The following is a 13,314-nucleotide window of genomic DNA, read 5'->3' on the forward strand; positions in this document are numbered from 1 at the left end:
CATCACTGCCCTGCTAGGGTACCCTGCTCATTTTACTATCCAACTCTCTTATCTCCTGATTGCCTTAATTCTTCCCCTCACATGACGATACTGCCCATTTCACAAGTAGCCCTGTCCTCATTAACAAAACTGGCACTGACAACATCAGCACACTCATCTCCTGAAATATTCTGTGCTGCTTGAAACATTCTGATGATCTTATGGTCTACATATCGTTCCATAACCACCCACTTCAAAACACGTTACAACCTTGGGGTTGCCTATGACCCTAATTGTCAGGGGGCACATAAAACACTGAAGGACATAAAAAGAGTGTTTTTATGCACCCGCTGTGCCTCCACATGGAGCATGGCCGGTGACACAGAGAAGAAGCGTCCAGCAAATTTTTACCAGCGAAGCTGCCAGCTCCTGCTCCACCATGTCTAAGATGGGCTGGAAGTGTGATGCTTGGCTATGATGTCACTGTCAAACAATACACACCCCCATTGAGGAGCAAGGGATGCCATCCCCACCTGCTAAGATAAGCAGCAGTAGTGGTGGGGGAGCAAAGCCCATAAGAAAGGCACTGATTCTGAGGGGGGAGGAGCGCCACCTAGGTCGCGCTCAGAGCTAGCACCAGCCCTGAGAGTATACACGGAAAAACAGATGAAGAATGACAACACAAAGGTTCTCAGACCTCCTCAAATGAACAAAAATACAGGAAGGTGACTAAAACTTGTACACAGCAAAATAGTGGCACGAGACACTACATTTTATCAAATAACAACCTAACTTTTAATTTATCGATCTCACTTGCAAGATCCACATTAAAATGAATGTGATCTGGATGCTTTTGTAGAAAATGGAAAATACATAATTATGTAATATTTCAATAAAAAACAAAAATTGTATCACAAAAGTACAATACAGACATAAAATATGGATTAATAAAAGAGCGTTGAATTTGGTGACAGCAAAAGCACTATACAGTCATTGCCAGAGTATATCTCCAAAAAGTTATATGTTAATAATCCAATTATCACAGACTCACCAGTGTAGACATTGATCCATTGGGAAGGTAGGGATCAGAAAGCATAAGGAATGGGTAGCTGGAATATCCTGAACTTTTATACATTGATTCCTCGTGATGCTTAATACCTAAGGAATATGAGGAAATATCAGCTTGTAGCTTAGTACCAAAACATGCAATTTTCAACACAGTGAAAATAATATTTTTCCATTTTGAACTAAACACTTGCTGCCTGATCACTATTTTTATTTTATTTTATGTACCAATATTCTGAAGTTATACATATCATTTTCTTATACATCTGGAACAATTACTATAATGATCAATCATCAATTAAAGCAGAGAAGTGCACTCCAATCGTGTCCCGTTTAAGATACCTTATTACATCCAAATGTGATTAGTCCTCACCAATAAAAATCCTGATTTTTCTTCTCACTCCTTATCATCTGCTGTCAAGACACAATCCTTTGTTCTTGATCAATTAAGACTTAACGGTATACTTATCAGTATACTTCAAACATCATTTATTTGAGTTGTTTACTCTCTGATCACAAGAGAAGTAATGACTAATCTCACAAGATGTCACTTCAAGGTAAAGAGAAAAACAATGGGGTGGCAGATGACAAATCATAACACAGGTACAGTTGAGCTGGATGCTTGTGCAACCGTTGAGGTGAAAGTATTTTGACAACCTGTTTTCCCTTGTGGTATATCAGCACCACTCCCCTGACCCGCTACACAAAACACTTGCAGAGGAAATGTCACACAACTGTACTTTGCAAGTATACAGAAAACCCACACAACTACTGTTTTAGTTTGATATCACTGCTTCTTAACGCCCACTCATTTTGGATGTGAAATCATATACCATATACCTCAGGCCTCACGTGAGAGCAATTCAGTATGTATGCTTGACCAAGGACCAGAGTACTTTATTCAGGCACATCAGTAGCTTCCCTTAGTGCCATTTACAGTCTAATTGTCCACACAAGGGATAATTTAGTCAGACCTGTGACCTTGAACCATCGTTTAAACATAACATTGGAGGAAACCTTTGTGAACAAGAGAAGAACATACAAGTTCGCACCCTGTTTGGAATTAAACTAAAAGCACCACTGTTGTTCCATTCAGTTTTGTTGATGTTGCATTTCATGCAAGATTTATGCATTAGAATAAAGATGACCATCATATTCCTTGCCCACAGAAAGTGCACAGTGTACACAAAACTATTTGTATGATCATTTTCTGGTGCTCTGGTGAGAATGGGCTACAAATTTCTGTCATGAATCTCAATTATAATGTATAAAATACATGGATAAACTGTTAAAAAAAGACGTATGCGAACAAACCCTAATGGGCCCATACACTGGTCGATGCAGCTGTTTAACCACGGGCTGGCTAGATCTGTCAGTTTTGGCTAAACATGTACATAGAATAGTGTGGCCAAATATGAAACATATGGCTTTTTTACGTTTGGGCTTAAATGGTTGGACAATCACTGTACACATGGTCAATAATGGTCATTTTCCAACTGAAGTTACAGTTTGCCCTGACTACATTTGATCAATCGGACGTAGGTCCCTATTGTAAATCTTTTTAGGCCTATGCTTGATACGATTTGTGTCCAATTAGATGTAAAATAGCTTATATCAGTCAAAATCACAGAGTATATGGACACCTTAAGTTTTCAATCAAGTACACTTGTTAAAACACAACTTAAATGCTGACAGCCTTGTAAAGCACTGTCTGGAAATGCATGGATACTGGTTATTCCAGTAACACTTTAAATAAAGTTTAACAATACGTCTAGCTCCACAATTGTTTTTATTACTGTAATCATTAAATATGGAGCAACGTTTTTTCCTTAGCGTTACTATATTACGTGACCCATAGGTTTTTGCCATCTAGAACCACCAACCACTTAAGCAGATTTCTTCAACATTTTGTAAGAATAATTTGAATAAAATTGATTACAAACCTGTTAGCGATATCTACGAAACAATTGCCTGCTAGAAATAAGCAAGCAAAAAAACCCTTCTTATTCACATTGATATATTTGGCAGTGCAGCATAAGCATTATTCCCCAAATACATTTAGTACTATCCAAAGTCTCCAAATTGTGTGGAGCACTTAAGAAAAGTCTACTTGTCCCAATTTATTATAAGAACTCTATCCGGTCATACTCTCACCACTAGGTGTTAACGTGTCCTCGGTTTTAGAAAATTACACCTATCATTACTGAAAACATAAAGGAAGATATCGGATATTGTAAATATATGTTAGATTGTAATCTCTGCAGGAAAACGCCAGAACCCACTCTAAACCCATTGGGTGTAATACGCTCATTTCTGGGGTAAACGCTCATTTGAAATGTGAATAATTATAGTAATAACAGTACTAACTCAATTCTTGCTGCATTCATTATATTTCCTGTTCTCCATTACTGCATCATGTGTAGCGTGCTTACTTATATATGATGATTATTGCGTTAGTGCCTTGAAAGAACAAGTACCCTTTTCCTGTTGTACAGCACAGTGGTATACGTTGGCACTTTACAGATGAAGTATAGACTGTTCTAATATAAGACACAGAGAGGGCATATTTAACAATAACCTTTTTTTTTGGTGCAATCATTTTCATTCCTTATCGCAATGAAAAGAAATTAAAGTTCATGACCATTTCTTAAAAGTGTTCTGCCGCAATAGCAATCACGATAAATGGCTGTCCCTGCGAACACTACAGTTTACCTGTAGAGCAGGTAAGGAGGCATATTTATTAAAGACATTTTTCGTTGAACCCCGAAAGAAAAATGTCTTTAATAAATATAGCTGCATATTAAAGTATTCCCTTAATTTATGACTAGCGCATCGCTGCAGATATCGGAGATATTGGCTGCTTTCCCTGTCACTTCGAATGCAAAAGCAGCCCCCATAGGTTTCTATGGGGACTGCTATTTTGCACCATTTAATAAGTTCAGAAAATCAAAGATGAACCGTAAGCCATTGAAGCCTATGTCCCTCACCGCAACTTCCCTGCTCTTCCCTCCGGTCCCTATTGCAAAGGTAACCACTTGCGATAGTCAACACAGAGGACATAGGAGACAGGTCTTTGCAGGAACAGCAGTTTTCATGACTACTGTTCCTAGTGGAAAATTTTAATAGTCACAATATTTCAATCCTTTACTTTGCCATAAGGATTGAAATGGATTGTGTTAGAAAAGCGATGGTTAATAAATATGCCGCAAGATGTAGTGAGGGATCCGAAGATCCCTCTACCGCAATGCTCTCCCCATGGGCAGCACGGTGGCTCAGTGGTTAGCACTTCTGCCTCACAGCACTGGGGTCATGAGTTCGATGGCCTTATTTGTGTGCAGTTTGTATGTTCTCCCCGTGTTTACGTGGGTTTCCTCCAGGTGCTCCGGTTTCCTCCCACACTCCAAAAACATACTCGTAGGTTAATTGGCTTGTATCAAAATTGACCCAAGTCTCTGTCTGTCTGTGTGTGAGGTAATTTAGACTGTAAGCTCCAATGAGGCAGGGACTGTTGTGAATGAGTTCTCTGTACAGCGCTGCAGAAATAGTGACACTATATAAATAAATGATGATGATAGGCTTCAATGGCAAATCTGATTTTCAGAACACGTTAAATCACGAAAAACAGCAGTCCCCTTAGAAACCTATGGGGACTGCAATTGCCTATGATAACAGGGGGATCGCAGACCCTCTAGTAATTAATCAATAGAATACTTAAAAATGCGGTTATAGTTTTCTGGGGATTTTAAGCAATATATTGCATAATCAATAGACCCCAGAGTAAAGGTAACCAATGTAAACAATGTGATTTAAACATGTCAGAATTGACCTAGAGAAGTTTCCTGCACAGTGTGTATAAGTTTGTACACAGCTGATACTGCACGTCTTGCTTGACCTAATCCAACAATTGCCCCTCTCAGTTCACTCAACCCTCTTACTTGCTTGAGTCTCGCATGAATAGGAATAGAGGAGGAGGGGGTAGTTATTGGAGCTTACCATCTTCCATGTGATCTGCCAGCTTCTCTTGAAAAACTCTGTGAGCATCTTGTGCACGCCTGATTGCCTGTGAAAACAGCAGGAATTCAGAACTTTTGTTTTGCTGGCCACCTTCCCTCTCATGCTTATAACTCCCATAAACCGGCGACAGCGGCAGTTCAAACTCTCCACTTTGAAGGCTCTTACCTCCGGGTGATGCCCTGGGGCATTTGGAAGTGGGTTAGTTTCAGACTCATTTACCAACGAGGACTTGAGGTCTGCCAAGTCCCTCTCTATGAAGGCATTTTCTTGGATCTTCTCTTCCTGATCCCCTTCATCTTTGAAAGAGATCATCTCATCATTAGCCCCTAGATCATCCTCTCCGCCGCTGTTGAGCTGGGGCATTTTATCTGCTTTCTCGTGGAGTAGCCCCTTCACGGGCACTTAGGGTGACAGGCTATGGGATGGCAGTGCAACTGAGAGCCCGCAAGCCAGGAGGTCACTCCCACTGCATCAGAGAAAAGGAAAACGGGCAACAGAGATAAGAGGGCGAAAAGTTTGGAGGGAGACAAATCTGAGCGAGTGAAAGTAAAGAAAGGGAGCTGATGGCAGGGACAGCGAGCGAGCTGCTCAGTTAGCCTGTGATCGTCTGAGGACAAGGGGAAGGCAGAGCACATCAAAGCACACCGCCTGCTGATTGATGGCTGAGCTGAGCACTCGGGGGCTGAACAAATGCATGAGAGATGTGGTCTTAAAGTGACAGGCACTCGTTAGACAAGATCCATGTGAAGATTGAGCAACGGATTTACATCCTTTCCACTACACACTATATGCTCCGTACCCTTTATCTTACATTTATTTATTGTCTTTTATAAATGTGCGCATTAAATAATGTATTTTGTATCATAGTTGTGAGGCGCATTTTGTTTATAACTATTTGGGGACTTCTCTGTTATAGGTGGATCAACTATTTATATTGTAGTGTGTTTGTGTGTGCACACACACTACAGTATAAACATGTGTGTGTATACACACACACACACATATATATATATATATATATATATATATATATATATATATATATATATATATATATATATATATATTTATTTATTTATTATGTATATATTAGCTATGTGTTCTATGTATCCGTTCTACCTGCCCCTGAATGAATGTTGGAATGGAGCACTGAGTGCATTAGCCATCAATTTCGACTGCCGGAATGTAGCTCAGAGGACCTTAGCCATCCCTTCCGGCTACCAGAATGGGCATGCCAATATATTAGTCATCCATTACGGTGCTGAATACATTAATAATCCATTCTGGATGCCAGAATAGGGCTCTGAGCACCTGACCTATCCATTCCATGTGCCAGAATTGATCTGCCTTTACCTTAGCCATCCATCTCGGGTGCCAGAATTGGGCTCTGAGCACCTTACACATCCATTCCAGCTGCTAGAATGGGTCTGCCAGTACTTTAGCCATCTATTCTGCTGCCGGAATGCCTTACCCATTCATTCCGACACCCGGAATGGATCACTAAGACACTCAGACATCTATTCCTGCATCCAGAATGGATGGCTAAGGTACTCAGAGCGCCATTCCGGCACCTGGAATAAAGGGTTAAGGTACTCCGAGCCCCTATCTGCCAGCCGGAGTGGATGGTTAGGGTACTCTGAGCCCCATTCCGGCATTTGGAATAATTGTTCAAGATACTTAGAGCCCAATTCTGGTAGCCGGGATGGATAACTAAGGTACTCAGGCATCTATTCCAGCACCCAAAATAGATGGCTAAGATATCAAGACATCCATTCCGACACCCGGAATGAATGGCTAAGATATTGAGACATCCATGCCGGTAGCCAGAATGGATGGCTACGTTACTCTGAGCCCCATTCTGGCAGCCGGAATGGATGGTTAAGATCCTCGGAGCTCCATTCCATTCAGGCAGGTAGAAGAACGGACACCCAGAATATATAGCTAGGATATACAGAAATATATATAAATATATCATGTGTGTAATAATAATATATATATATATAATACACACACACACAATACATATGTATATTATTTGCTTCACAGATTACAGAAAACATATCTGTGTAGCAGAACAGGATGCACTATACAGGCAGAGAAAACACAGCAAGCGTCACTCAAGACACCAAGCAGCAGAGGGTGCTATAGTAAACTAACTCATTCTGGTGTTCTGGCAGTTCCAGCTTTTACCTAATCCAGGGTTTCCCAAACCTAGTCCTCAGGGCTCCCCAACAGTGCAGGTTTTCCATATCTCCTTGCTGGAGCACAGGTGTATTCATTACTGACTGACACATTGTAACAGATTCACAGGTGGTCCTAATTATGTCACATGTGATCCGGAAAACCTGCACTGTTGGGGAGCCCTGAGGACTGGGTTTGGGAAACCCTGACCTAATCCCATAAACCTATTATGCATTTTGTAGAAGACCAGATATACAATCCAATACACAAATCTGCATTAGTTTCAACTATATATTTTTGTCCTTAAGGGACTGTAACATCAATAATTGTGTTTTGGGACTAGCACAGTGGGCTGTATAAATATATTAGGCATGGTGTTACCTTATCTGTCTGTGCAGACTATCAGCAAGTTCAAAGATGTTTCCCTATCACTTCTTTGCCTGCACTCTGTCATATTTACACCTCAATGATGTCACACTATGCCTTGCCATTGGACCACGCCACCAAGCGATTGGGAGGAAATAAGGGGATTATTAATTGAAAAAGACATAGAAGTTATATAACTCTTATGACATGTTTACTTTTATACATATGGGGGGGGGGGGGATTCAATTCCCAGCGTTGTTCTACATAGTAACACGGAGTGCGCATTTTTACCGTTAGTACGGTAATTTCAAGGCAAGTTTCTGCTTGTGGTTCAGGAAGCAAAAATCAATGTTGAAATTACCGTAGTGACGGTAATAACACGCTCCCATCACCGTACTAACAAATTCCTCCCATAGATTGTAAATATGAGGTAATATCTTGCTAAAGAAAAAACTGTTCACAATATGTCCACAAATGATTCCAATATATCACACATCTTCTGTCACTCGATAAGGGCAGATTCTTACAATAACGTTGCACTGCTTTTCTCCCACACACGTGTAACAATGATAACCAGGAAACTGGAGTGCACTGGTTGAATATAGAAATAAGGTTTCCAAAAGATCAAGATATATTGTATTACAACAATCTGTGGTGGAAGTGGGAGTGTATACGGGGTGTGCCATACTGCCACTTCTACTGCCTTCATTGGGAATTGTCAAATTCCATTCACTTATATTCCCATTACATTTTTCATGCCGTCACTTCTAAATTTCCATTTCAATCACCAACAACAATTAAATTAAAAATGAACAATTTTGCACTTAGAGACACATATCTATCTCATAGAGACATTTAAGGCTGTCCCCTAACCCCCCACCATCAGCACTGGAAGACCAGCCCCCCCCCCCCCAATGTACACATTCTTGTCTAAGTAGCCCTTGGGACAAATATTTTTTTGTGAAACTTATAGCTGCTTAGCGGATTCAGAATGACCTGTGCTGATATTCTGATGGTACATGTTGGGAAACAAATTAAAATGTCTCTACGTGAAATACATCGGCACTGGCTTGTAGGTGCAAAATGTTTACTTTTCCTTTAAATCATTGTTATAGAATTCATCACAATCTTTTAGAATCATTCTTTATTTCTATATAAATCCATAACATTCCAATATTATTTATATGCATTCATCCCTGAATGTTAAGATTAGGTAAATACAAAGAGAAATAAAAAAAAAGTCTCTCTAAAGCGATGCGAAGAACAGATTCCTATGTGTGAGAATCTGCACCTGCACTATAATTTAGACCTTGAAATAAGTCTGTAATGCAACCTCATTTTCCAGCCTGTGTTTTATGTATCAGGGTATAATTAACAATCACATAGTCCTTCATAAAGTCCTAACATTTGATAAATTTTATCTCATGTGACAAATAAGCCATAACCAATTTTATTTTGTGACTTTTATGCAATTCAAAATGAAGAAGTCAGGTATGAAAAGTAAGTACATCCTTACTGCTGCCATACAAATAAAGGAAGCAAGTTCAGCCAGGGCCTGCTAATCATGTGCACTTAATTAATGATCATCAATAAAGGCAGAACCTTTGGTCGTTCACTCTGAAGCATTTGGGTTTATGTTAATACATCAAGTAGAAAAAAACAGCTGCAATGTTCTCAGAGAAGCAACTGTTGCTACTCATCAGTCTGAAAAAGGGTAATAAAGCCACTTTCAAACAATCTGAAGGCCATCATTCTTGTAAAGATTCTTTAGAAAGATCAAGATATTATAATGTGCTGATAAATCACAAATAATCTAAAACCGATATCTATGTATCTATAGGACGCGGTCAAAAGAGTATGTGCTAAACTTCTTGACTCTTCCATGAGTAACAAGTATGTCTTTCATAGAAGGTTAGCCAGGAAAAAACAACCAAAAGTGGAGTTGTTTGGTCTTAATGCACAATTCTATTTTCCATCCATCAATCATGGTGGTGGAGGGTTAATGTAATGATTTTGGGTTGTTTTTCAGCACAGGACCAGGACACTTCAATATTTGAATCCAGTATGAATTCCATTTTCTACCATGGTCTTCTACTTGTAGTGCAATGCAAATAATTTTGCCAATGCACAATGAATTATTTAATAATATAGTGAAAGTAGGATATTTGTTGTAATCCAGACAGAGATTATCTTTCAGTAGTCTGACTACACTAACCTTATATAACAGCAACATAACTGCCACTAAATGGTTTTTGAACTTTAGGGTTCATACATGCAAAACCTTTCTGTAATTAAAGAAGGACAATAGAGCATGCACAATTGTCCTGCTATCTATCACTTGGTGTATAAGATAGCTACAAACTTGAGGTGCATTATAGTTGCATTTTGATGGCACCAAACACACATCATTTCATTGAAACCCTTGAAGCATGCAGCATTATTCTTTTGTATTAATACAATATGCAATATTTATGTATAGTAGTCATTATATGGACACACCTATAATGATCATATAACATATTGTTCTGTGTAATCTATTACCAGATGGTGCCAATGATGTGGCAGACAAAAGCAGTTGTCTGAGGTAGCAAATAAGGTAGATAAGTCTAGATTGTCCACTTGGTTCTTTGCTTGCATCAATTTTAATATTTCTGCACGTATCTTAGTCCACACACTGCTAGTAGGTGATCCTATCATAAATATGGATAGAGACACCATTATCCAGAGACTATTTGATTAGTCACATGGTATGTAATTCATTAATCCTGAGATCACTTATAACAGGCCTGTCCAACCTGCGGCCCTTCAGATGTTGTGAAACTACAAGTCCCAGCATGCTCTTCCAGCTATCAACAGGTTGTCTACTGGCAAAGCATGCTGGGGCTTGTAGTTTCACAACACCTGGAGGGCCGCAGGTTGGACGGGCCTGACTTATAACATAAGAAGTCTGCAAGATGAAGCCATAAAGTGTGTGTATTTAACCTTCTAAAGGCCTAGGAGTAAATTTTGTTGGTTATACCTTCAGATGTTACTAAAGGTGTTAATGTGGATGTTAAGCCTTTTGTAACTAATACCCCATTCATACTGCACCAAAATCCCGAGTTTTTCCTGGGTCGAGCTCAAACGACCCGGGTCTTGGTGCAGTATGAATGGTACAAGTAAAAAATCCCGGGTCTAAAAACCCGGGTCTTCAACCCGGGATTTATCGAGGGGTAATTCCCGGGTCGGACCCGGGTTGCCTGCACTATGAATGGAAAAACCCGGGTTTTTGCATCGTTGCATAGGGGAGAGAGGGTTTTTGCATAGGGGAGGGGGGGAGAGAGACAGAGAGACACACAGTGAGAGAGACAAGAGAGAGAGAGAGACACAGAGAGAGACACACAGACACACAGAGACACAGAGAGAGAGATTGAGATATTTTTTTTTTCTTTTCTTCCATATTCCAGCTTTCAGCCAATGAAAAGTGCTCTGGTGATGACTCCCACCAATTGCCAGGGCACAGACTTGTGCAGTATGAATAGGGTCAACCCAGGAAATTCCCGGGTCCAAGGTGCAGTATGAATGGTGTTTCTGAGCTGGGGCGCTCCGAGCTGCTGCAAAAACCCGGCTTCAAAAACCCGGGATATTGCAGGGGCGGCAGTATGAAAGTGGTATTAAACAGGTTGCTGTTTATTTAAAGATGATAACAACAGATGAATGCAGTTTTGCTTATAGTACAGCAGTATTCAGCAGTAACAACAGTTGCAGCAATCAGGCAATACAGATTATTTGCAGTACACACTTGTATGTATGCTGGTGGTGAAGGAACTTGTGGCAGCTTATTGTGGACACAGACTCTCTAATATAGTCAGGGGATACAGTAGGGAGCCTCTGGTCACCATATTAAACACTTTTAGGGCTTAATATCATATGCGCCACGCAGCTTCTATAGCTGCGACTTGTCTGTTGAATAGTCTGGATGGAAGTGCGGCCCGAAAACCCGAACTTCAGGTTTCGGAGGTCTGGACATTGGAGTCCTGCACCACTTCCTGTTTCCTCCTAGACCAACGGGGGAATACAGGTAACCATCGCAATGAATAAGGAGACGGAGCAAAGCTCTCTTTAATACTAACAAATTTATCAAGCTGCGAGTTTGAAAAGTGGAAATGTTGCCTATAGCAACCAATCAGATTCTAGTTATCATTTATTTAGTACATTCTACAAAATGACAGCAAGAATCTGATTGGTTGCTATAGGCAACATCTCCACTTTTCAAACCTGGCAGAAACTCGCAGCTTGATAAATTTACCCCCTTGACTTGTTATTCCTGTGTTCTTTTATAGTGCTTGTACAGGGGTGCAGGGCTGTGCAGCTCCTGCATTGTTGTACACTAACTATAACACGTGTTAAACACTTGTGTTAACAGAACACAGGCGTAGAGTATCTAAATAATAATAATCTACATCAGCCCTAAATTGTTATTTTTTCAGAAGACCAACATCAAACTTCACTAAATAAAGTACCCCCCAAACAGCACTATTCCTCAGTCCCTGCCAATTGCAGGTACAGGGGTTACAAAAGTAGCGTAATAGGGCAGACACAGATTTCAAACAACATTGCTCTGTGATCACAGGCCCTCAGTCACATAACACTATCACCACTATAGCCATAGACTAATTATAGCCATACACATTAACTAATTACAGTGTAAAATTACACACTTTCTGGGTAATGAAATAGGAGACTTCAAACAAAAATGGTGTTTATGCTCCAAATTAAAACTGATCTGGCTAGATCTTTAGTCTCAATTCTCACAACTTACAAAACAGCATATAGTTTTTTTATAAAGCCATTTAAAAAATGTTAAGGTATAAAAATAAATAAAATTGTCCACTTTTAAATAATTAACATGCCAAAGGTTACTCTTTTTTAAAAATAATATGTTTATAATGCACTGTGAAGACAATTCTCTTCATAGCTTGAAATGTTGACACTTTTATAAATATTCTTCAATAAATTTGACATGGGCTACTCATTGGCATTTTTTAATTTTTTATTGTATATGGAACAGAATGCGAGACAAACACATATCTGCTGTCCACATGATAAGAAGCATTAAACAAATAGGTCAGATTAAAACGATAGAAAATCATGTATGTGCTTGTTTTAGTCTGATAAGCATTTTACACAGTTGCTTGTGTGAACAGTAAATACATACTAGCATCGGGATAAATGGTCTCTGTGTCTGGGACATTTTCAGAGCGCTTTCCTCGAATCTTGATCATATGAAATGTAACATGAGAAACTGTCCAGAAAGCAAGTGACTGACAGGTAGCTTATTCTTCTCTTTGGCAGAATATCACAATAACATACATTTCTAAATTTACAAAATACAGAAATTGTGCATTTTTAGGATTTATGCTGTGCCTACATGGCAGTATAATTCTTCATGAGAAGATGCAGACTTCTACAATGCAATCCTTTACGTTTCAATATAGATCCCTAATTCAGTTAGAGAGGCTATATACAGAAAATGATTTGGTTTATAAGACTTTGATATGGTGGTCATTCCCCAGTATATATATCCTTCTTTATTTGTTATGCTCCCTCTATTACTCCCATTTTATTTTCTGTATCCCTCAAGTTTGATAAAATTTCAATAAAAACCTTGACGTGAAAAGAAAATTCCAATAAGTTAACAGGGAAATGGTTAACAAATGAAGTGGATAA

General features: G+C 39.4%; 1 protein-coding gene across 6 annotated transcripts in view; it reads right to left on the reverse strand.

Moving 5' to 3' along the window:
• Positions 1-5,705, reverse strand: part of TCF7 (transcription factor 7) — a 172,187-nt gene extending 166,482 nt beyond the window's left edge. For 3 of the 6 annotated variants that reach the window (XM_075209773.1, XM_075209772.1, XM_075209775.1), the window contains exons 1-3: positions 5,224-5,705; positions 5,038-5,104; positions 1,031-1,137 (exon numbers count right to left, since the gene is read on the reverse strand). In XM_075209773.1, coding sequence (XP_075065874.1) covers positions 1,031-1,137; positions 5,038-5,104; positions 5,224-5,421 — 372 coding nt within the window. In that variant the 5' untranslated portion in view covers positions 5,422-5,705. The remainder of the gene's footprint in view (positions 1-1,030; positions 1,138-5,037; positions 5,105-5,223) is intronic. The other 3 variants (XM_075209774.1, XM_075209776.1, XM_075209777.1) reach the window with 2 other exon arrangements.
• Positions 5,706-13,314: the final 7,609 nt, after the last annotated feature.

The sequence above is a fragment of the Mixophyes fleayi genome, chromosome 4 (genome assembly GCF_038048845.1).
Source record: "Mixophyes fleayi isolate aMixFle1 chromosome 4, aMixFle1.hap1, whole genome shotgun sequence".
In the NCBI taxonomy this organism is placed as follows: Eukaryota; Metazoa; Chordata; class Amphibia; order Anura; family Limnodynastidae; genus Mixophyes; species Mixophyes fleayi.